General features: G+C 42.0%; 1 protein-coding gene across 2 annotated transcripts in view; it reads left to right on the top strand.

Annotated features, from left to right (window-relative positions):
• Positions 1 to 25,823, top strand: part of PRKCZ (protein kinase C zeta) — a 4,411,399-nt gene that overhangs the window by 3,498,454 nt on the left and 887,122 nt on the right. For both annotated transcript variants that reach the window (XM_044063009.1, XM_044063010.1), the window contains one exon: positions 13,792 to 13,879. In XM_044063009.1, the coding sequence (XP_043918944.1) occupies positions 13,792 to 13,879 (88 nt within the window). The remainder of the gene's footprint in view (positions 1 to 13,791; positions 13,880 to 25,823) is intronic.

Raw genomic sequence — 25,823 nt, 5'->3', positions numbered from 1 at the left:
CGCCAGCAAAACAAAGCATATTACTCCAAGATCCTTACCTCAGCCGACTCCAGAGACACAAATTATGTCCATGGCTGCTGATTTAATTTCCATGATTAGAGGTTCACAGACCCATCCAGAGAGCATCCCAGCCTCCTCCTGATAAAGGCCCGGGTTGAACCCTCTGACCCTACTCCTTCAGATGAAGACTCTGAGGGCTCTGTCCACTCTGATAGCCAGGAAGAGCTCTTCCAGACCTATGAGGACTCCGATGCAGAAGATTCCATCCCTTCGGCCTCCCCTCCTGAGGATATTTCCTTTGGGGAAGTTCTGCACACCATGAGGGAACATTTCAAGTGGCAGGGCCAAGAATATTCTGATTCCAGGAAACGCCTTAGGACTTTCCTTAAGAAGCCTCAGCACAGGCCCTTAGCTATTCCTCCTGTACTTGATGCTCTGGATGATTTGTATTTTGATTCTAGTGCTACCCCTGATACTCTCCCTCCTGCACCAGCCAAGCCAGACAGGTATTACAGGGTCCCAGAAACTCATTCCCATTTATTCAGGGTCCATACTGTTGATTTGGAAACTATTTCACAGGGGCCTAAAGGAGTTTCAGCCTCCACTTATAAAAATCCTTTGCCCTCCAACAGGGAGGCAAGGTCTTTAGAGAGATGGGGTAAAAAGGTTTACACTTCCACTACTTTATCTATGAGAGCTTTAAATTGCCTTTTTCATATGTTGCAATATCAGGATTATCTCTTAGAAGATTTACAAAAAACACTAGCTTCTCCTGATCCTTTAGACAGGAAAACTTTGCAGGAAGCTGTACATAACACTCAGCAAGTAAGCAATCACTTCCTGCAGTGTGGATATGATGCACTGGAAGCTTCATGTAGGGCAGCTATGACAGGGGCAGTGATGCGAAGACATGCTTGGTTAATCAACCTCTACCAGATCATGTAAAAGCAAAACTTCTGGATGCACCTTTGGAAAAGAACAAGCTTTTTGGTGCAAATGCTAAGGATGTGCTAAAGACCATTGAAGAAAAAGCAAAATCAGTTCAAACTGTAAAGGATTTCCTCCAGGTTCAACCCCCCAGATTCAGTAGGAACTGGCCTTCAAAAAACTGGTCCTTTCCTAATCCAGAAAAGTTTCAAAGGGGTAAGAACAGACGTGGCCGAGGAAGAGGCCAATACAGAGGCCCTTACAGGGGACGTCAATGGCAGCCAGGAAACCAAAGAAGTGACGCAGGGGTTTCTCCTGCCCAACAACCACAATCTCAATGACTTTCCTCTACTACCGCCTACCAGGGAACAATTAAAAGCTCCCTTGGGCAGAAAATTATCTCTGTTTGCAGAAAACTGGCACAGACTGACAAAGGACAAATGGATTTTGGACATTATAGACCGAGGGTACAGGTTTCATTTTCATACCCTACCAAGAAAACAAGGCATGCCAAATCTACCACAACATCAAAGGGCAGAGGCTATCAAGCAAATCTCTCTGCTAGCTCAAATGAAAGCAATAGAAAGAGTTCCACAACAAGAACAAGAACAGGGATTTTACTCGACTGTTCCTTGTTCCAAGAAAAGAAACTCAATGGAGACCAATACTGGACTTGTCCGCATTAAACACCTTTCTCATAGTACCAAAGTTCAAAATGCTGACTCTGCAGCAACTCCTTCCCATGCTGGGCAAGGAGTCGTGGCTGATTACTCTGGACCTCAAGGAGGCATACCTGCATGTCCCTGTCAGACACAGTTGCAGAAGATACCTCAGATTTCTTGCAGGGCCAGAGCATTATCAATTCTCAGCATTGCCATTTGGCTTATCTACTGCGCCCAGAGTGTTTACAAAATGCCTGGCTTCAGTAATGGCTCATTGCAGGTTCCAGGGTATACAAATTTACCCGTACCTGGACGACTGCCTCATACAAGCGGACGACAAACTGATGTTTACAAAAAATCTGGAATATGTCATACGATTACTTCAAGCTCTGGGATACACAGTCAACTTCCAAAAGTCAAGACTGCAGCCATCCCAGCAAATAATCTTCTTAGGAGCCAAACTAGACACAGCCTCTCAAATGGCTTACCTGACAGAAGACAAGCAAGAGAAGTTAACTCAATACTTCAAAGATTTAGCAAAACTCACCCAGATGACTGCAAGGAGATTCCTACAGGCCCTGGGTTACATGGCATCCTGCATTCTACTGGTTCCATTAGCAAAACTACACATGAGAAAGCTTCAATGGTACCTAAAAAGCGTTTGGTCTCAGCACAGCAACAACTTGGACACAATCATACCATTCATTCCATGCTTACAAAAGGAATTCCTATGGTGGGCTTCGGTGAGCAAGGAAAACACAGGTTTGTCATTCAAAAAACCACAGATAACACAGACCATGACTACAGATGCCTCAGACCTCGGATGGGGGGTGCACATGGAAGGCAGATGTATACAAGGACAATGGTCTCCAAAGGAAACACATCTGCATATAAATCAAAAGGAAATGCTGGCAGTAATGCATGCTATCGAGGCTTTTCAAAACCATCTCCAGCAAGGTCACTTAATGATACGGACAGACAACACCACTGTGATGTGGTACATAAACAAGCAGGGGGGCACTCACTCTTATCCCCTTTGCAGACTGACAATGCAGCTTTGGGAGAAATCACTGAGTCTAAACATCCAGTTACAATCACAGTTTGTTCCAGGAAAAGACAATGTGTTGGCGGACAGCCTAAGCAGGATTTTCACAGATCCACACGAGTGGAGGTTGCATCCGAAGGCTTTCAGACAACTCACTTCGACATGGGGCAAGCCGGAAGTGGACCTATTTGCCTCTCACCTCAATCATCTACTACCAAAATTTTGCACAAGGACATACCATCCAAAGGCTTGGAAAATAGATGCTCTTTCATTCAACTGGAGCTCCCTAACAATCTATGCATTCCCACCTATGCCACTGATGACCTCAGTATTACTAAAGATCAAAGCAGAGAACCCCAAGGGAATCATAATAGCCCCGGACTGGCCAAGACAACACTGGTACCCACTACTACGGAGCATATGTCACACCAGGAGGTGGGCCCTCCCTCAGTGGCCTCTACTTTTGACTCAGCACAATTTCGGAACACTGCATCCAAACCTTCAAACTCTGCAGCTAACAGCCTGGGAGATCCCATAAATAAATTTAACTTACCTCTCTCTAAGGAAGTTCAGCGGATACTAACAGAGGCTCGAAGACCGTCCACCAGAAAGGTCTACTTAGCCAAGTGGAAAAGATTCAGCAATTGGAATACCAGCAAAGGGCATGATGCATCATTACTGAACATCCCTCTTATCTTGGAAAATTTGGCAGATATGTTACAGAGTGGCCTCTCATATTCATCAATAAAAATACATGCATCTGCCATTTCAGCTAGATACAACACTGATCCTCCTGTTTTTTCTCACCCCTTACTAAGACAATTCCTCAGGGGAATCAAGAACATTAAGCCACCAAGAAAGGCCTCAGTGCCAGCCTGGGACCTCAATTTTGTCTTAGAAAAACTGACTCTACCTCCTTTTGAGCCAGCAGCATCAGTTGACTTGCAATTTCTATCATGGAAAACAGCTTTCCTGTTGGCAATTACCTCAGCAAGAAGGGTTTCGGAACTACAGGCCCTAATGGCAATACCACCCTTTATTATTTTCCACAGAGACAGGGTTTCATTAAGGACCAACCCTACCTTTATGCCAAAGGTGGTATCTAGGGTTTCTCTAAATCAAGCTATTCATCTGCCTGCCTTTTTCCCCAATCCTGAGAATAAGGGGGAAAGGCTTTTACATACCTTGGACATTCATAGACAACTTCGATACTACCTGGACAGAACCAAGGCAAGTAAGAAGTCTGAACAGCTTTTTGTAGCTTACGCCCCTGCAGTCCAAGGAAAAGCAATTTCAAAACAGACTATTTCTAAATGGATTGGACATTGCATCAGGTTCTGTTATTCCTTTCATGGAAAGACTGTTCCAGCCTATGTCAGACCACATTCCACCAGAGCTACAGCCACCTCTACAGCATTTTAAGAGGGGTGCCTACAAAGGACATTCTAGAAGCTGCTACATGGAGCTCCGTGCATACATTCTCAAAACACTACAATCTCCCCCTATATTCCAGATCCAGAGCAGGCTTTGCTTCGGCAGTCCTGCAGGGTTTGATTGCCACACCATCACTCTCCTAGAGCATACCTCCTCCCCCAGCTAAGCTATGGTATTCTACCCACATGTTATGACTGCAGTTGCATTCTTGAAGGACATAGTACAGTTTTGTACCTACCATAAATGTAGATGTCCGAGACATGCAACTGCAGTCGGTTTTCCTCCCTCCATACCCCTCTATGCTTAGGGTCCACTCCTATCCCTCTCTCTCTTAGCTGGGGATATCTGTTATGGTGTATTTGTTTTATTGCTCATGTATTTGTTTGGAATCCTGTTTTTGTCTTCCAATTTGATTACAGCCTTCCTTGGAGGGCACCTGGCATCTGGGGCAAGAAACACTGAAGAAAATGGCGTCGGCTGATGCTTATATACTCCAGCCGCTCTGACGTCGGAGAGAAATGTGACATCAGCCGACGTCGGACCCAGACTTTGGAATCCGGCTGACCGAGGGCTGCCTGAGGCAGGACAACCCACATGTTATGACTGCAGTTGCATGTCTCTCGGACATCTATATTTATGGTAGGTACAAAACTGTACTTTTCTGTCTTGAAAGAGAGCTTTCCTGATTGCCATTACTTCAGTCAAAAGGGTGTTGGAGCTTCAAGCCTCATCAGTTAAGCCTCCTTATATGGTTTTCCATAGGGACAGGGTGCCCTTATGTGCTAACCATTCTTTCCTTCCAAAACTGACTTCAGAATCAAACATTAATCAGATCATCAATCTCCCTGTTTTCTTTCCAAATTTTCAGAATAAGGGAGAGTATAAATTGCACCTGCTGGATGTTCATAGGCAATTATGTATGTTCATCGTGTTTCACTGTTGCAGTCATTACAATTGGGTTATCCTGCTGACAGGCTACCCGCAGTTGGCCTGAATTCCAAAGTCTAGGTCCGGCGTCTGTTGCTGTCGCATCCTCCCTGACGTCAGTGCGCCAGGGGTATAAAAGATGCAGCCGACGCCATTTTCTTCAGTCTTTCTTGCCACACGGCACCCGAAGCAAAAGCAGTTCGCAAGTCAGCCGACTCCTGAGATTTTGAAGTTCGAATTTCAGATCCAAAGTCTTCATTAAGAGCTAAGTACCCTGTTGGGGAAACTTTTTTTGCTCCAGACCGATGTCAGAAAAAGTTAATAATTGTATTTCTTGTGGGAAGCAAATACCTCATAAGGATTTTCATTCTTACTGTATTCCTTGCCTAGGCCCTGACCACGACGTTGCTAGTTGTCGGTTTTGTGCTAGATTTAACCAAAGCACTATTAAGCGTCGGTACGATTTTGCATTTCATTACTTTGGCAGAAGATTTACTTATGTAATGCCGTCGGAACAGCCGACTACCGGAGTTTACAAAAACGCAAAGAAAAAGAAAAAAGCAGGCATCAGAGGTCCAAAACCGACGACAAGGCTTCTTCTAGGCCAGTCTCCGATTAGCCAGCTCTCAGTGAGGCACTTTCGCAGCCCCTGACGACCACTACTTTAGAGCCGCAGGCCGATACCAACTCCCACGTGGAGTCAACCAGGCCTACAGAAACTCAAGGTATTGGACCTTCGGAAACCATTCCCTCAGATGGGTCCGGAGCCGCTGAGCAGGCATCAGCTTCTGAGGGCGTTTTCAGGCTTACACAATTATATGTTAAAATGACTTCAGCTTCAAAGGCAAAGACTAAAGCAGCTTTAAAGACAAAGAAACAGGTACAACAGCATGGTCAGGCCTCCATGCCTAAAAAACAGATGCTCAAAATGGCCGAAGACCTGATTACTTTGATCAGGGGTTCTCATCCCCCTCCTGACAAGAGGCCTAGGCAAGAGATAGAATATGAATCTTCAGATCAGGTTTCCATTTCATCTAATTCCTGTTCTGATCAGGAATACTCTCTTCCTCCTTATGAGGATTCTGATGCTGAAGAATCTATCCTCTCAGCTTGTCCTCCTGAGGATTATTATTTTGGGGAAACACTGCATACCATGAGGGAGCATTTCCACTGGGAGAGCCAAGATTATTCAGAATCTAAGAAAAGGCTCAGAGATTTTCTTTTACCATCTCAGCACAGGCCCCTTGCTAATTCCACCTGTGCTAGACATTGTAGATGATGTATTTTCAGAGTCCAGTCTGACTCCTGACTCCTTACCTCTAGCTCCTGTTAAGCCAGAAAGATACTACAGGGTTCCAGACTCCCACAAATTTCTTTTTAAAAACCTTGCTGCTGACCCAGAAACTATCTCCCAGGGTCCCAAGGGGGTCAATGCTTCCACTGCAAAAAACCCTACCCCCTCTGACAGAAATTCCAGGGCACTGGACAGATGGGGAAAAAAGATTTACACTTCTGCTACCTTGGCTATAAGGGCTTTAAATTGTCAGTTTCATATGCTTAAATATCAGCAATACAGCAGGAAAAAACTGGAACTTGCTACCTACTGAATTAACCCTAATCACATCCCTGCCTCTCTTTAAACAAAAACTTAAAAAACACCTCAAAATTCACTGGTTATGCCCCTGTAGCAACCCCCTCCACCCTCTTCCACCTCTACTTTATTTCACATTCCTTAGAAACTTCAAAACTTTTAAATTCTTATACTTGCAAGTAAGTCTTGCACTGTTTCAAACTCTAATCTATATACTGCTGAATAATGTTCTACTAGAAGTGAAAACTTCCTCATGTATCTTACTGTGCTACATTCTATTGTTGATTTTCCAAGTATATATACTATTTACTGATTCTTTTTCAAGTGTAAATACTTTTATTATGTTATAATTCTTGCTGTATTTTTTTTATCAGTCCTTTCTTTTAACATGTAATTACATTTAAATTTTTTTTTTTATCTTGTTGGAGCTTTTCTCCCCGGGCCTCTACTGAAAATGGAAATATATCCAGCTAGACCAGCCCAGTTAACAAATGTAAAATAAAAATAAATAAAATTAAATAAATGTCACTGCTTAAACAGAAAATGTTGACAAATTCTGAATGTGCAGAAAATAAAGAAATGCAGGATTTATTGCATGCAGCTGAACAAGTTGGAAAGCATACTTTACAATGTGGTTTTGATTCTTTGGAGGCCTCCTGCAGAGCCGCTGTTCCGGGTTCTGTCATTAGGAGGCATGCTTGGTTAAAGGAACAGAATCTGCCTGATCATGTTAAAGCAAAATTATTAGATGCTCCATTACAGCATGATACCTTGTTTAGTGTTAAAGCAGAAGAGGTGTTGAAGAAAATGGAGGACAAAGCCAAATCTATGCAGACAGTCAAGGATTTCTTACAGATACAGCCTCCTAGATTTAGCAGACACTGGCCTACAAAGAATTGGTCCTTTCCAGTATCAGACAGGCCGCAAAGAGGCAGATACAGACGCCCTAGAGGCAAATCCCAGCCCCAAGGCTCATACAGGTCTAAACAATGGGGTGCTTCTACCTCCAAAAGCGGAGAGGACCAGTCACAGCCATACAGAACGCAGTCTCAATGACTTCCTCCTGCAAGCGCCAAGCACTTATCTTCTGGCAGCTCCTTTAGGGGAAAACTAGCACTTTTTTCTCAAAACTGGCACCTAATCACCCAGGACAAATGGGTCTTGAACATAGTGTCACAAGGTTACAGGTTCCATTTCACACCCTGCCAAGGGCAAACGGTATGCCAGACCTGCCAAAAATCAATGGGCAGAGGCACAAAAGCAAGTTTCATCCCTCATGGACATGAGGGCCATTCAGCAAGTACCACAGCAAGAGCAGAGACAAGGATTTTACTCAAAACTTTTCTTGGTGCCCAGAAAGGACAAAGCCTGGAGGCCAATACTGGACCTATCTATTCTAAACACATACCTGGATATTCCAAAATTCAAAATGTTGACTCTGCAGCAGCTTCTGCCCATGCTGGGCAAGAAGGCTTGGCTTGTAACTTTAGACCTAAAAGAGGCATACCTGCATGTCCCAATCAGACAGTCATGCAGAAGGTACCTCAGATTCATAGCTGGCTCAATGCACTATCAATTCTCTACACTGCCCTTTGGCTTATCTACTGCGCCCAGGGTCTTCACAAAATGCCTGGCACCAGTAATTGCATTTTGCAGACAAAGAGGAATACAAATATATCCTTACTTGGACGACTGCCTTATTCAAGCAGAGAACAAGGACATACTACTAGAGCATCTGACGTTTGTAAAAAGATTATTAACATGCCTAGGGTACACAGTAAACAAAAATAAATCAAAACTTGTACCCTCTCAAGAGATAATATTCCTGGGTGCAAGCTTAAATACAACTGCCCAGATGGTTTATCTCACGCCAGACAAAGGCAACTGACTACTTATTTCAAAATGTTGGCAACAAACACCCAGTTAACTGCAAGAAAAATTCTGCAGGCTTTGGGCTTCATGGCATCCTGCATTCTGCTAATTCCATATGCAAGATTGCATATGAGGAAACTACAATGGTATCTAAAAAGTGTTTGGACTCAACATTGCCACAGCCTGGAAACAATAATTACACTCATTCCCTGCCTGCAACAGGAGTTTCGATGGTGGGCAAAGGCCTGTTACCACAACAAGGAGCAGTCATTCACCATACCCCCAGCCAGGCAGACTTTGACAACAGATGCATCAGATTATGCCTGGGTGGCCCACATGGCAGGAAGATGTATTCAGGGCTCATGGTCCGCAATCCAAATGCATCTACATATCAATCAAAAAGAGATGCTAGCTGTTCAAAATGCCCTGACAGCCTTCAAGGATCTACGTCATCCAGGACAACTGCTGATAAAGACGGACAATACTACAGTCATGTGGTACATTAGCAGGGAGGCACACATTCCTACCCCCTTTGCAGACTAGCCATGACTTTGTGGGACACAGCATTGACTTACCAAGTACATCTGCAAGCACAATTCCTGCCAGGAAAGATAAATACTCTGGCAGACGAACTAAGCAGAAACCTCATGGATCCTCACGAGTGGAAATTGGATCCACAAGTCTTCAACATGATAACAAGGAATTGGGGATGCCCGGACATAGATCTATTTGCCTCCCCTCACAACTGCCAACTACAGAGATTCTGCACAAGGACTTATCACAAGCTAGCATGGAAAGTGGATGCTCTATCTTTCAGCTGGAAAAACTTAACAGTATATGCCTTTCCCCCACTGCCTCTCCTCCCCAAGGTACTCCTAAATGTCAGACAAGAGAAGCCAAAAATGATACTAATTGCCCCAGACTGGCCCCGCCAGCACTGGTACCCAATCCTAAGGAACTTGACTCAATGCCCAGCATGGACATTACCTCAAATTCCTCACTTACTGACCCAACAAAACAATCAAATCCTGCACAGCCAACTCAGGACCTTAAATCTAGCAGCATGGCGGATAATGTAGCTTTTCAAAACACACCTCTCTCTAAAGCGGTTATGGATGTTATCTTGGAGGCCAGGAGGCCCAGTACCAGAAAATCTTATGCAGAAAAATGGAAGAGATTCTGTGCTTGGAACCAGGCACAAGGAATTGACATGATTGTATCAAATATACCTCAGATTTTGCAATACTTAACTGAGATACTGGACAAAGCCTATCCTTTTCATCATTTAAGATTCATGCCTCTGCCATTTCAGCTCATTACAATACAGAGCCACCTATTTTTTCTCATCCTTTATTAAGGCAGTACCTCAGAGGAGCCAAAAACTTATGGCCTCCAAGGAGATCACCAATACCTGCATGGGACCTCAATTATGTCCTGGAAAAACTCACTCTGCCTCCTTTTGAGCAAGCCGCTACAGCTGAGATAAAATTTTTATCATGGAAAACAGCTCTGCTCCTAGCAATAACCTCTGCAAGACGAGTCTCAGAGCTACAGGCACTCATGTCTGTGGAACCTTTTATCATTTTACATCCAGATAGGGTTTCTCTAAGGACAAACCCCACATTTATGCCTAAGGTAGTGTCCAGTGTGGCCCTCAACCAAACTATTCATTTGCCTACCTTTTATCCAAACCCACAGAATAAGGGTGAGAAACTTCTGCATTCTTTGGACATACACAGACAGCTGCGCTTCTACTTGGACAGAACCAAAGCTTTCAGAAAGACTGAGCAATTACTGGTAGCATATGCTGCAGGATCACAAGGAAAGGCTATCTCAAAGCAGACTATTTCAAAGTCGATAGGTCACTGCATTTGTTTATGCTATCCTCAACATGGCAAATCAGTGCCTAAGGGCATTAGGCCACATTCAATAAGAGCAGCAGCCACTTAAGCAGCCTTCCTCAGAGGAGTGCCAACCAAAGACATTTTAGAGGCTGCAACCTGAAGTTCAGTGCACACTTTTAAAAAGCACTACCACTTACCACTCTACTCCAAATCCAGGGCAGGCTTTGCCACTGCAGTACTGCAGGGCCTCATAGCCTCTCCTAATTCTATTTAGTTCCAGCCTCCCAGCCTTAGCTTTGGGATTCAACCCAATTGTAATGACTGCAACAGTGAAACACAAACATTGTACAGTTATGTACCTACCATAAATGTAGATGTTCCAGTGTATTCACTGTTGCAGTCCAGGTTACCCACCCACCATCCCCCTTATCTTTGCTGGACCTTATCTGTACCTCTCTATTCTATACAACCTATGTGGTGTATTTGCTTGTAGATGAAGGAAACTTGTTACTTGGTGCATGCATGCTTTATTGACATATTTTTAGCCTACCCTTTTGGGGGCACCTGACATCTGGGGCAAGAAAAACTGAAGAAAATGGCGTCGGCTGCATCTTTTATAACTCTGGCGCACTGACGTCAGTGAGGATGTAACAGCAACCGATGCCGGACCTAGACTTTGGAATTCAGGCCGACTGCGGGTAGCCTGCCAGCAGGATAACCCAGCTGTAATGATTACAACAGTGAATACACTCGAACATCTACATTTATGGTGGGTACACAACTGTACTTTGTATTGCATAGAACAAAGTCCTTTCGTAAGTCAGATCAACTTTTTGTTTTCTACTCTAAGACCTTTTTAGGGAAACCTGTATCGAAGGTCACAATTGCTCGTTGGATTTCTCAGTGCGTATTTCTGCCTTATACAGCCAAAGGACGGTCTCCACCAGTAAGGGCAAATTATGCTAGGCCTATGGCTACTTCAGCTGCCTTTTGTTCTAGAGTTTCTTTGGATGACATTTGCTATGCGTCTACTTGAGCATCTTCGCACACATTCATTTCACACTAAAAGCTGGATTTTCTGTCCAGAAGCAGCACAATTTTTGGCTCTGCTGTGCTCCGGAATATCCTTCCATGAGGCCCTCCCAGGGTTTTTGTTAGCTGGGGTGGGGACTCTGTCCCACAGGTTGAAGAGCAAATGAAAACAACAACTTCAGCTAAAGAAGTTATGTACTCACCATAAAGTTCCATCTGAGTTGTTTCTTTTCATTTATCTTCAAGCCTACCTCTGCCTTGCGTGGGCTGTGTGGTTGACTGGACAGAAGCGGCATAACCCTTACTGTGGCAAAACTTGGTCTTTCCTATGGTGTTCTCTGTGTATTTCTGTCAAAGGGTTAAGCCTTTGGTCAGGTTGGGATGCTATAGTTGGCAGCAAACTCGATCTGAGGGGATGAGGGGAGACAGGGGCATTGTGGGTAGAGGAGGAGCTTGGAGCTCAGATACGATGCTAGAAAATCCAGCTGAGTCGGATCTGTCCCGGATCTGTGTTCCCCACAGGTTGAAGACAAATGAAAACCAACAACTCAGATGTAATGTTATGGTGAGTACATAACTTCTTTTTCTGGCAAATCATTGAGAATTTAAGTCACTAAATAATACTACATAATGACAGACATTTGAGTTCCAGACTTCATATCCTTCAGAAAAATATATAACTTTCTAAGTTTATTTTTGTCCTTGTCCAGATTTCTTGTGCTGAGACATTGAGTTATGTATGCGTTTGAGCCAGGTGTGGAAATAAGGTACCTAAGGAAAGTTGGTAGTGGAATGCAAAAGTCCAAGAAGTCATCAAAAGAAAGGAGGAGTGCAGGAAAAAGTGGGAGCTAGAAAGACAGACCAGGCTAGAAAGGAATACTGATTGGCTAACAAAAAAGGCTAAGAGAGGAGTTGGGATAATAAAGAACAAGGCATCAGTGACACTCTACCAGCTTCTGGAAAGTGGCTCTGTAGATGGCACAAAGAGACTACCAGTTTGCAATTCAAAGACAGAAAGATAAAGAAGACATTCAGACACCCTTCTTAACAGATGCCAGCATCAACCTGCTTCACCAGTCCATGGGGCATCAAAGGCAGATGGAAGGAGTATTTCCAGCAGTTTCTGAATGAAGAAAACTTCACAAAAGCTATACTGCCTCAGAGACAGCCTACAAAGAAAAAAGAGGAGGAGCTCACCCTAGAAGAAGTAAAAACAGCACTAAGGAAAATGAAGTCAGGAAAAGCAGCAGGCTGAGATGAGGTCATAACAGCTATGACCAAGATGTTGAGTGAGTTAGTGGATTAATGGCTTCTAAGGGTACTCACAGCAGTATGGAGAGAAAGGCTTATTCCAGATGACTGGAGAATAAACATACTAATACCTGTGTTCAAGAACAAAGGGGACATTTCACAACTGTGGGCAGTACAGAGGCATCAACACAACATGGAAGACCTGGAGAGGGTGATTGATAAACGAATAGGCAGAGCAGTAGAAAGTAAGATGGGAGATGAGCAATTTGGTTTCAGAGCTGGAAGCAGCACAACTGACCCAATATTTACAGTGATACAGATAGCTGATGCCAAAGAAGCTGAAAGGTAAGGTGTACAAAACAGTGGTGTGACTAGTACTACTGTATGTTACAGAAACCTTGGCAGTAAAGGCAGAGCAACTGAGAAAACTAGAAGTGATGGAGACAAACAAATGAGCACATTAGAGCAGGGGCCAAAGTAGATCTAGTTGCTGACAAGGTCAAAGAAAATTGATTACTGTGTTCAGGCATATGTGCAGAAAAGCAGAAGGCAATCTGGAGAAGAGAATTTGGGGCAGGCAGGAAGAAGGCAAGAGGAAATTAGGGTTTCTAGCAAAGAGGTGGATGGATTGTTTGAGAGAAGACCTGCGATAGTCAGGCATGAATGGCATTGAACTGCGAGAGATGGCAACATTTGGCACAACACCCCAACCTCATATCATAAGTGAGGAAAAAGGGGGCTGCTGCTGATGACGACTGTTGAATATGAGCTTTGTAGCAGGTACAATAGTAATCTGATATTTAATTGTGTCTATGCTAATTATTGTACCTTTAACCACAGTTTCTTGTAAGCTGATGTTAATTAATAGGGAGCTTTTCTTATATGGTCATCACAGAAAATTATTATATCCATGCAGATTAACCTAGTCAACAGGTAGTATAAAGTAATACAAGTAAAATGTGACAACTGTAACCATGCTATTTTATAGATGAAAAAGTAACATATTAGCTGTTTAGAATGCGACATTTTCTGGCAGTAGATTCAAATGCTAACCATGGAGTGTAAGTTTATGCAGTTCTGATCTGGAATGCCTGCTGTAGAATATCATTTGTTGCCATTTCTTTTCTTGTAAAGACTTAGAGGTGACAGTACAGAGATACAGTGCTGTTTTTCATACTGAAAATGTTTTTTTCTTTCTTTGTGCAGGAGGGTTTGGGTCCTGGTGACACAACAAGCACTTTCTGTGGTACCCCCAACTACATTGCACCAGAAATACTTAGAGGAGAGGAATATGGTAAGTCACTTCAGAATTCATATTTTGCTTTGAGGATTTTATTCTAATGTCCTGAGACGTCATAAGATTTAGATGCGTTTTACTTACTTTGTTGATATTTTTCCATAATAAAGAAATAAAGAAAAACATTTGATTCTAACCTATTATTTCTGTTTTCATTTGCACCTATGTAATAGTTGTGACTGTTTTTTGTTGATTTTGTAATTGTTTTTTTTTAATTGTAAGCATGTCCTTTCTGTGTACCCTTAAGTGAATGATCTGGTTTGAGAATTGGCCGTCTTTCATAGGAAAATGAGTACTAATGGATTATTGTGTAATTAATTTAACAGTAATACATATGCAGTACAGTTGGACTGTGTGTGTGCTGCAAATATTAGTGACTTGATTCAGATGGTGTAGTACAGGAAGCCAGCATTTCATCTGTAGGCATTAGCTGTGTGTCAGACCTGACTAATGGACATACTTTGAGTGTTATTTTTTAGTCTGTGAAATGTACTGAGGTGCCTGAGATTGACTTCTAGGTTTCAATTACACAGCTCTTATGTACTGATGACATGCATTCGGATTGCTGAAAAAATGCTGCTCTATTTTGTATTGTTAGTAAACACAATATGAGCAGTGTGGTGCACAGAAAAATAATTTCTAGATCCAATAGCATAAATAAAACATCTCTGTAGTCATTGTATGCAATGTATACTGTATCAGAAAAGCAAGCATTGTGTAAGTAAATTGTTTTGAAGACAACTATCTTGTACATGCAGAGTCATTGTTTATATATATAAATAGATATTTATGAAGGAGTCTACTTCTTACTGTTGATTTTAGTAATGCAATTATTTCTCTCCCTGCATGGTTTTATGTGTCAGAGTATAATACAGTGCATGTTAGTGGAGAACAAAAAAGCAGCTAAGGGTTTTTATGCAAATAATCTTTAGTTATGAACCTTTAGGGCCTTTCTAGGTGCATGATATGTCTGACAAGGTGCATGCCATAAGGTGAACCATACTCTATAATTGGTCTAATTAAACTGACTATGGAAAGGTAATACATTCTTTTGTTCTGCATGAGATGCATTCAGAAATTAGTTAGATTAGGCAGAATGATTTCCTAACTATTGGTGGTTAAATTAGAAGGTGGTTGAATTAGTTGGGAGAATGGCCTAATGGTTAAGGTATTTGCCTTACAAACACAAGGTGCAGGGTTTGGGTCTCACAAGGGATAATTGGCTAGGCTTAAAATGGCTCACAAGGGCAGTTAGCTTAGTGCTAATCTGTGAACATAAGGAATTATTCACCCCACTGTCTATGGTGTTCTGCTGGAGTGAGCTACTAGATATACTGGCTAGTTGTAGGTAAAAGATGTTTACAAAACATGACAGTGTTGCACTTTTTTGCCTTCAGTTTAAGCCTTTTCTTTTTCTTTATACATTTTTGTAAGGATCTGTTCTTGCTTTAGAGATTTTATTTCTGGAAGGTAGTGAATAACAACACCCAGTTTACAATCATCAGCTAATTAGCCGTAGGCCTGGTTTTATGGTATAGAGGTCAAAAAGTTATATGCCAAAAAATTGGGGTCCCAGCACTGAGCCTTTGGGTACTCCACCAGTTACTTTATTACTTTTTGAAGTGGCACCTGCCATATTAATTATGTTGGTTCTATCTTTCAGCCAGTTTAACCATGTAAGGATCTGCCTTTTGGGGTCTTTTAGCTTATTTGCAATACTAGTGTAGGGTGTAGTATCAAAGGTCTTGGCCAGATTCAGATGTGCTGTAGGGACTGAATGACCCTTATCCTTTTCCTATGTGATCTTTTCAAAGAAATTTACTAAACTAAATACGTGAACATTGACAAAACTAAACTGTTGTGGGAATGGTTGAATGTTGTAGCTTATGATGTCAGACATAATGCCTTTAGTGGTCTTGGCAAATTAGTCTAGTTAGGCTGATAAGGCCCTTTTATGAAGGGTTATTACTCCAGCAGCTTTCCATACTTCAAGGACATGCCTTGTGCTTAGGGTTAAATTAAATGAAAGAAAAGGTTAATTGAGGGCATATTTGGCACCATTTATTAGGCGTTATGTATTTCATTTGGCCCGATGGAAAAGGTATGTTAATTTTGAGGGATTTGCAGAATTTCAGTCACCTTTTCAGTGTTAAAGTTAACACTAACTCTGTAAGTAAGTTAGATATAGATAACCTTCCTTTTTTCTTATGGTTTTTTTTGCTTGAAACTTGTAGATGTCAGCTAGGAGGAGAAGTGTGTGTGATAGACAGTTTCTGTACATAGACTTGCATACCATCTGATATTTTTGCCTAGGCCCAGAACATGAAATCTTGGTTTGTCAAGTCAATCATTCCAAAAACCCTTCGGTCTAGGCTCTCTTCTCTCAACACCTTTCTGGAGACCCAGCATCTTAAACACTTGGCCCAGTCCAAGATGACTGATCCTGCATCCTTGGACATGTCCCTTCTGCTGATGAAAAAACTTGAGACCCTCAGTGGATCAGCAGTCCAGTGTTTCTGACTCCAACATAGCCGCTAAGGTTATATAATCCGCATTTTGTCAGACTCCTTCTCATTTGCCTGCTACCAAGACCCTGTCAGAGGCCAGTATGTCTCCTGAGGCCTTGCAGACTGCTGGTGGGTCCAAGGAACTGCATTGTGTCATTTCATAAGGACCACATGGTGTTATGCAAATATTAGTTAAGGAAGAGATTCCAGGCTCTCTAACAGAGGTTGGAGATGGTTCTGAACCTTTACATTTCATCCTGGCAAATGTCATGCCTAAAAACAAAAACAAACAAAAAAAAAGAAGATTAAGCATGTAGCCTCTCCCTCAGCATCTAGGGAGGAAGAGTGGATGGACGTCTTGTAAGGTTTGTTCAAAGTTATTTTGTCTTTGAAACCTACCACCTTTGGGTCTCCCCAATCACAGGCCACTCCTTTAAAAACCATCCTAGTTTCCTCCTGTTCTGATGAGGGCAGGACTATGACTATGACCCTTCTTTGGACTATTCCTGTCAGCTGCATTCTCTATGGCAAATCTCTGATGAAGGGGACATCCTCTCACCTGATTAACCTGTTGAGGAAGCTTCCTTTGGAGAGACTACAGAACATGGTGAAACTTTAATTGGCAATTTGCTCAGATCTCTGATGTTGGTAGCTTTTGATTTACTATGGGACTTCAGAAGTTTGTTGTTGTTGAACATCTAACTTATAGAGATGGTACACCAAGGTGGTTTATTTTTAATTTTCCTGTTATATTTGATTCTAGTGGGGCCTGCTAGTTCTGCACATATATGCAGGTAGGCGTAGAATTCAACTACATAAGTTGCAGCTGAATCTGCATTGGGGGGGGGGGGTGCTGGTGAAATTCATCTTAAGTAGTTTGAATGTTTAAAGTCCTTAAATTCAGAATTGTTTACAGTGGAGGATTTTGCAGCTTTAAATGAGAAGGCTATTACTTAGGCTTGACCAGAGAAGGACTAACTCTAGAATGTTCTGACCCCTAGTTGGCTTGGTTAACTTTTTGTGCTAGGGAATTGCAGTTTATTTCATACAGGAATCTTTGTAGGCATACCCAGCATTTGAGGTGTAGGTACACCAGTTGATCAAAGGATACTTGAAAAATCTGCAATCATAAAGGCATTTTTGTTAAGGGTAGTTCACCGAGTTCCTTTACAAATCTCTTGTGGTGTCCTGGGGGAATGGAGAGTATCCTGTTACATGCTGTATTAATAATGTCTTCTTAAAGGTAGGTCAGAGTTCAACAAGTCCTGTGTAGGGGTCTCAAGGAATCTGCCTTGAAATGATATGATTTCTACCCCATATTTACCCACAAGTCTGTCTGCATGGTAAGTCCTGAACCCAGAAGTGAAAAAGCATTTCTTGCATTTGATGGGCACTGTCTCCTCAGTTATTTTCTGAAAAAGGGAGCATGAGTTCTGAAGATTGAATTTTTCATCATCTTTGCCCTAGATGAAGAAGACCTGGCTGTAGCTAAACAAACCCTAGCAAACAAATTGCTAACTGTGTTGACCTTGTCATCCAGTGACTAATTGCCATTAGGCTAATGCTGTTACTAGACACTGCACTTGACTAAGGTGTGGCTGCTTGTGTTTTTCTTTTTCAAGTACACATCCACTGCAGGCATTTGTGCTGCATCCTTCTTGTTATCAGCTTTAACTTTTCCAAGCTTGGAAATATTTTTCCAGGAGTTGGTCTTCATTTCTTCCATTTGTGCTTCTGGACTCAGCATTCTGAGCCCTTGCTTTTTAGACTGTCCAGCTGTCACTGCTTCCCAGGGACGTTTAGTTGCACTGATAAGGCTCCTTCCCAATAATTACTCACTGGAGAAACCCTTTTGAAGTTGCATGTGAAAGAGGTGTACTTACAGTATCAGCTAATCTCTGACAAGGCCTTCTGCAGGGTGTGTTTATTACCCAGCTGTCACTTTCACCCCCACTCCATGTTTTGTGAGTATTCCAACTGCCATTATATTTGACCAGCCATCTAAGTCAGTTAGCTATGTAATATGATCTGTTATCAGGGACCCTGCAAGTGGATCTAAATTTGTGATATCCATTCCCTCTTCTCTCACTTTGGCCATACTTGATGGAAGAAGCATGTTGAAAGTAAAGATGCAGTTGATTTTATGTATGCATATATATTATTGTACACACGTATGTGTGTGTTTGTTTATTTTTGACCAGATTAACCCCATTTAGACCAGTGGACTATTTTCAAGGGACTAGAAACAATTTATCCAGGGCACAGGGAAGCTCCCCTAATCTTTTCAAAAATTGCTGAGGGATCTTTTAATGTCTACCTGAACTACATTCCTTAAAGTTTTGTGCTTTTTCCTTCCGGGTCACGTTGAGTGAATCTTTGAGGCCCTCATCCTTGCACCAACTCTTCCTAACATCTTAATCTGGAATGTTGATGCAGTAATGTCCAGGGTTAGTGAATTCAACATTCATTGGTTGTTTAAACATTGCTGCATTTTTTTTTTCATTTTACATGTCCAGGAGTGTTCCTGCCCCTTTTAAGGTAGTCTTACTCAGCAACAGAGATGTCTCAACTGGAATGATTTTTGTGCCAGTATCACACTTAACTGAAACTACCAGTAAAAGTACAGCAAGTTTTTTGGTGGAATTCACCATTTTTCATCTCCTAACTTTAAATTTCTTTGAGGTGTACCAATTTTCAGTGTTTGCTACCTAACTCTGACTCAGTTTACTAATAAAGCTGTTTAACCATCTTTCTCTACAAACGATGTGTTTGTTGATGCTCTATCAATCATAGCTGACCCAAAGTTTGTGATACAAAAATTTCTGCATCTACATCTTTGGTAAATAAAATTATGTTGCTTTCTTCTATATCTTCAAATTTTTCTCTTTCTCCCACTATTTTAACTTGTTTCAGCACTGATTGGACAGTGTTTAGATCAGAAAGAGGTGCTTAAACAGTAGTTTTAGTTCTCCTGCCATACTTTAAGTGAACTCTCTTGTTTGACCAACTTGCTTCTTTGTTTCAACTTTGTGAAATTCATACAGAACCAGACTTATCTTTGGAATGAAGCACTGAAGGTCGAAGGAGCTCTGAAGTACTAAAGACTTTTGTCCTGACTTTCTCGTAATGCCCATTGTTGTGTGTGTAATGCCTTTTCTCCAAAAATGTATTTCAGGAATGATGTCACTGAGGAAAAGTAAATTCAGTGCATGCCGTTAATGATATCTGATTTTCTGTGTCTAACAGGTAAAATTTGAGCACTGTATCTGGGAACACTGTATTATATTTACGCATCCAACTTAATTCCAGTAAAAAGGTCACACACACAAACCATTTTAGCTTAACTGTTCCGATAAGTGACAATGCAACTGCAAGGACATGATTTCATTTTTCCAGCTCAGTAACTAATTCCAAATCATAACCTCATTTTCCAGCTTTTATTTGACTTAACTTTCATCAACATAGGTTGGATTCTGTAGCTGGAAACCATTCCCTGCTACCAGTGAAAAGGCTGTCCAAACTAGTTTAGTTTTCAAGACTTGTGAATATTATTTTTTTAACTTCCAGGGTTATCCACACACCAGTGAGATCTACACACACACACACACACACACACACACACACACATACACATACTCTAGTCATTGAATAAACTACAGCAGTAAAGTACATAGTCATTGCCAGAAAGGCACAACATTTGGAAAACTGGCCCAAAAATCATAAGAAAACATTCTGAAATAAAAGTCTCCCACAGAAGAGATAGTATAGTAAATGGTCCAAACAAAGGAAGTAACTGATTTTCTAACAACAGTGCAGACAACAATGACAGTGATGGTGAGAAATAAACACATTAAGAAAAAAAAAAATCTTTAAAGCCCCCTGCATGTGATGAATGCTGTTTCTATCATTGAAGTGTCATTGACCTCTTTTGCTAGCTTCCATTGACTTGTTGTGTTCATGTAGTAAATAGTCACTATCACTTTATCTATGTAACATGCTCAAAGTTTTACTTGTACTACGCTTGTCTTGGTATTGCAGTTGCCTACCTCTCTGTCAACTCTGCATTAAACTGTTTAATTTTGCATGTATCCTTAATGCATTGGCATAGCAGACTATTTAATTTGCATGTAAGTATGGATTAAGTTGTTCGTGCATCTTATTGCAGTTATTGCCTTTTCTGTGTATCTTAATATATTTCTATTATTTATTCTTTTGTGTGTTCTTTTATAATTAATGTGGCTGTTCTACTCTTTTTTTGCCTACGTGGAACTTTTCTTCCATGGCTTCAACCCATAATCCTGTCAGCAAAACATAAATAATAGCAACAGTAATACTGCTACTACTACTGCTATTATTACAAGTATTACTGCTGTTGTTACTACTACTAATATTACTAGTACTAATATTGCTGTACTATTATCACTGTTGGTACTTCTACTACATGGGGATTTGTCCCACAACTTTGTCATCAAAACATAATAGTAATACTACTACTACTGCTGCTGGCACTACTACTACAAGTATTACTCCTGCTATTACTAATATTACTACTGGTATTACTATTACTCCTACTATTACAGCATGATGCACTTTTGTTAATCAAAGTGTACCAGTGACATTTGTGTGGATTGGGTCTTGAATTAGCATTGTGTGTTTGTGAACTGGCATATATATAAATTCAAGGGTGATAGTCATAGGAACAGCAAATTTAGCATGTATCATCATCATCATCAGCCCCCTTTTTCTCATTTTCTACATGGGGTCGTGGTATCGTATTAACCGTCTCCATCTGTCTGGATTCAGTGCCGTATTCCTGCATGACTGTCATAGATCTTCTCTCACGCAGTCCATCCACCTCTTTGCTGAACATCCTCGTTTACTCTTACCTTCTTCCTGTCTGTCCCAAATCTTCTTCACCAGATTGTCTTATGCTTTTCTGCACATGTGTGCAAACCACTGTAATCTGTTTTCTTTAATCTTTTCTGCAATTGGAGCTACTCTGGCATCTGCTCCTATGTCCTCATTTCTTCATCTTTCCTACAGTTTGCATTCTTCCACCCTTCTCAGGCACTTAATTTCCATCATCTTTAGCTTCTTCATCTGCTCTGCCTTTACTGCCCACGATTCTGTACCATGCAGTAGTACTGGTTGCACCACTGTCTTGGACACCTTGCTTTTCAGCATCTTTGACATTCTTCTGTCATAGACTACACCTGAGACTCTATGCCAGTCGGCTGCAGCCCCTCTAATTCTATCTTTGACCTCTTCATTCAGATTTCCCTTCTCCTCAACCACTTCCTCCAGACACTTGAAGCTATGAACCTGTTCTACTGTCTTTCCTTCTATCTCAACTCTCAGCTTCTTCTGATTTCCCCAATTTGTTGCTGTTATCACTGTCTTATCTGTGCTTAGTTTCATCCCATGTGCCTTCAGTTTTTCACTCCATTCCCCTACCTTTGCTGACGTTTTTTCTCAGAATCTGCCTGTAATGCCACATTGTCTGCATACGGCAACTTTGTTGATCTCTCTCCTCCGACCTGTTTGCTAATATAGTCCATCACCAGTATGAACAGCAGTAGGCTCAGAGATGACCCCTGGTGCACACCCAGTCTCACTGAGAACTCCTCTGTGAGACAGAACACTGTTCTTAATCGAGTCATTGGGTCCTTGTACATAGCCTGCAGTAATTCAGTCAGTGTTTCTAGGACTTCGAACCACCACAGTACTGTCCAAATCAGCTTTCTTGGGACCTTGTCATATGCTTTCTCCAAGTTTAGGAATGCCCAGTTGTACTCTTTCCTCATCTCTAGCTTCTTCTCAACTATCTGTCTCACTGCAAACATTGGGTCAGTTGTGCTGCATCCTGATCTGAATCCAAACTGCTCATCTCCCATCTTACATTCTACTTATCTGCAAATCCGTTTATCAGTCACCCTCTCCAGAACTTTCATGCAATGGGACAATAGTTTGATACCTCTGTAATGGCCACAATTGTGGATGTCCTTTCTTCTCATACACTGGCATGAGTATGCTTATTCTCCATTCGTCTGGGGTATGCCTTTCTCTCCACACTGCTGTGAGTACACTCAGGAGCCATTTCTCCCCCTATCTCACCCTGCATCCTCACCATATCTGTTGTAACCTCATTTGAGCCTGCTGCTTTCCCCTGGCTTCATGTTCCTTAGTGCTGTTCTTATTTCTTCTAGGGTGGGCTGCTCTTCTTCTCTCATTGTAGGCTGTGTCTGGGTCAGCACAGCTTCTGTGGGGTTTTCTTCATTGAGAAGCTGTTGGAAATACTTCTTCCATCTGCCTTTGATGCCCTGCGGTCTAGTGAGCAAGTTGTTGCTGGCATCCCTTAAGAAGGATGTCTGACTATATTCTTTATCTTCCTGTCTTTGCCTTGCAACCTGATATAGTTTCTTTATGCCACCCACTGAGTCACTTTCCAGAAGCTGGTAGAATGCCTCTGATGCCTTGTTCTTTGCTATTGCAACTCCTTTCTTAGCTTCTTTGTTAGCCAACCTGTATTCCTTCCTAGACTGGTCAGTTTTTTTCTATCTACTACTTTTTTCTGCACTACTCCTTTCTTTTGATGACTTCCTGGACTTATGCATTCCACCACCAGCTTTCCTTATGTACCATATTTCCATACCTGGCACGGCCACATATTTGTTCTATAGTCCTCACACTTGCTGTTTTGAGGTGCTGCCATTCTTCTTCATCTCCACCTATTTCATCTTATTGGGGTGCTAGAGCCCTGAATAATTCCTTGAACTGTTGTTCTTTCTCCCCGGTAAACGTCCAGGTCTTCAGCCTGGTCTTTATTGACCTTAGATCCTTCTCCGACCTTTGCTTGCAGCTGATTGTGGCAACCAGTGGTTTATGTTGTGGGCTGCCTGTTTCATTAGGGATGTAGTTGCAATTACTAATTTTATACCAGTGCCCTTTCCTTACTAGGAGGAAGTCTACCTGAGTTGCATGTTGGCCACTGTTGTACGTGATCTTGTGACTATCTCTTTTTCGGAACCATGTGCTGGCTACTATCAAGCCATTTACCAGAAAAAAGTCTAGAATGGCCTGTCCTTCTTTATTCCTGTTGCCCCACCCATGTGGACCCAGGCAGTCCTCATATCCTGTTCTGTCTGTCCCGATATGTGCATTCAAGTCCCAAATTATCAACACCAATTCATGTTGTCGTGCTTTATTTAGTAGGTTCTGCAACTGCTGTCTGAATGTACTCTTCTCCTCACTCAAAATAGTGACTCTCCACTAAAACAACGTTTTAGACAGATAAAACTTAAGTTACCTACTTTCACATCTAATTCCTCTAGTGCACACTGAAGAATTTAGAATAAACCATTTTTTTCATCTTACCTTTGTGCATCTATTGCAAAACCACCAATTATTGGAGAGCCCACATTCTGCCTCTCAGTATTCATCTTGGGATTAGTGCTTCTGTTTTCTCCTGGTGAGAGGAGTGCAGTTACATTATTTCCTGGAGACTGCTGATCACCAGAAAGCTTAATAACTGCTTTATAGGTGACAGCTTGGAATCTGTGCTTATATTCTGATCCTGGTGAGAGTAGGAGCAGAGTGCATTGATTCCTGACTCTTTCTGTGCTTAACGTACCTGATTGGTCTGGTTGCTATTTGAAGCATCTACCAGAAAAAGGCTACAAGCCTGCAGACCCTTGCATCATCTGGGACAAGACTGTGGATCATCAAACAGGCCGTGGTCTGCTTCTCTTCTTGGGATTGCTGCTAACATTTTGCTTCTGGTGAGAGAAGACACAAAGGAGTATTGTATTCTAACAGAGTGACGCTGTGCTGAGACCAGCATTAGTAGTAGCCAGCAGTAGCCATTCATGCGACTCCCCTCTTTTCTTCATTCTTGATAAGCTAATTCTTTATTTTTCAATAAGTACTAGTTGATTTCTTTCTAACTTCAGAATATCTGCCTAAATACTTCATCCTTAAATTTTCAGGGTCTACGTATTAGTTTCCCCTCAAGTGCTTGACAGTGCTCTGTACAGACTCAGACACCTTGAGTGACATTTTTCCTGTAAAAGGACTACATAAGGAAACAGCTCCAGTACTTAGTAATAAAGACCATCCCTCCTGGCATGTCTAAAGGTCAGTTCCCTGTGCTTTCTCCTATTAACCTGGTGAACTTGGGCATTATGAGGCAGTGTAGCAAATGCCTCATGTACACAGACAACCCTCTCCTCTTACCTCCCAAAACTCAGACTTGTGATAGATGCACTTAGATACCCAAATTGGAAGCCATGCACTCTCAAACCAAGACCAGAATAGCTGGTCAAGAGGAGAAGCTAAACACCTGCACCACACCACATGCAACACATAGCCCTCCAGAACACCCACCATCACAGTCCTCACATAAAAATACAAACCACATACCCACCTTTGCGGAGGCTGTCAATAGAACTTTAGCCAAACAGCAGAGACCTGCAAGGCAGAAACACACTCAACCACCACAACACAGCAGAAACCACAAGAGACATAGCTCACCTGGACAGTGTGCCCCTCAACCTCAACCCCTAAGGCAAAACAGCTTATGCACTCAATACTAATACTTAATAACTTATACACTCAATACACTAATCCCAGACCTCAGAATCCTTTATAAACGCATTCTATGAACACCTTCAGGAATGCATGGATCATGCGATCCCATATAAAACCAAGACCCAATCCTCCAAAGGCAGACGTCCTGTCTGGTGGACCCCAGCCATAAACAAACTATACAATAGAAGGAGGAAGCTACTAAATGATAGAGCAAAATCCCAACAAGGGAAGCCATCACTGATCAGTATTAGCACAAAACTACGGGCACACATAAAATTGTCTAAGGCCAGCTTCGAGAGAAAAATTGCACAGGACACTAAGGATAATCACAAGGCTTTCTTTAGTTATGTTAGGAACCTGGGTGGTAATTCCCAGATATGCTCAGAATTAGTCCAAAATGACAAAAAATACACCAAACCCACTGACATTGCCAACATCCTAGCTGACAGGTTCAGTGCAAACTTCTCCCCCCCCCCTCCCCACCAAAAGGGTAAATATCTATCCCAGCAGAGTGCTGCCCCCTGACATCTCAGATGCTCAGATAAGAGCCGCCCTCTCCAAAGCAAAAAACACAGCATCAATGGGACCAGATGGTGTCCCGGGCTGCGTCCTACATGAACTCCAAGAAGAGCTAAACCCAAACATAAAACTACTGTTCAATCTCAGCCTTACTACAGGATATGTGCCCAAAGAGTGGCGTACAGCAACAGTGGTCCCTCTCCATAAAGGTGGTGCCTCAACGGATCCTGGAAACTATCGCCCCATAAGCCTGACTAGCTTGGTCTGCAAAGCTATGGAAAGGATCATCATGGACCTCATAAATAAAGATATTGGGGACCTACAAACAC

This window comes from Protopterus annectens, chromosome 2.part1, assembly GCF_019279795.1.
Source record: "Protopterus annectens isolate FY-2018-M chromosome 2.part1, PAN1.0, whole genome shotgun sequence".
Lineage (NCBI taxonomy): Eukaryota > Metazoa > Chordata > Ceratodontiformes > Protopteridae > Protopterus > Protopterus annectens.
The sequence above is the reverse complement of the archived record's forward strand: the minus strand, read 5'-3'. Positions and strand labels throughout refer to the sequence as shown.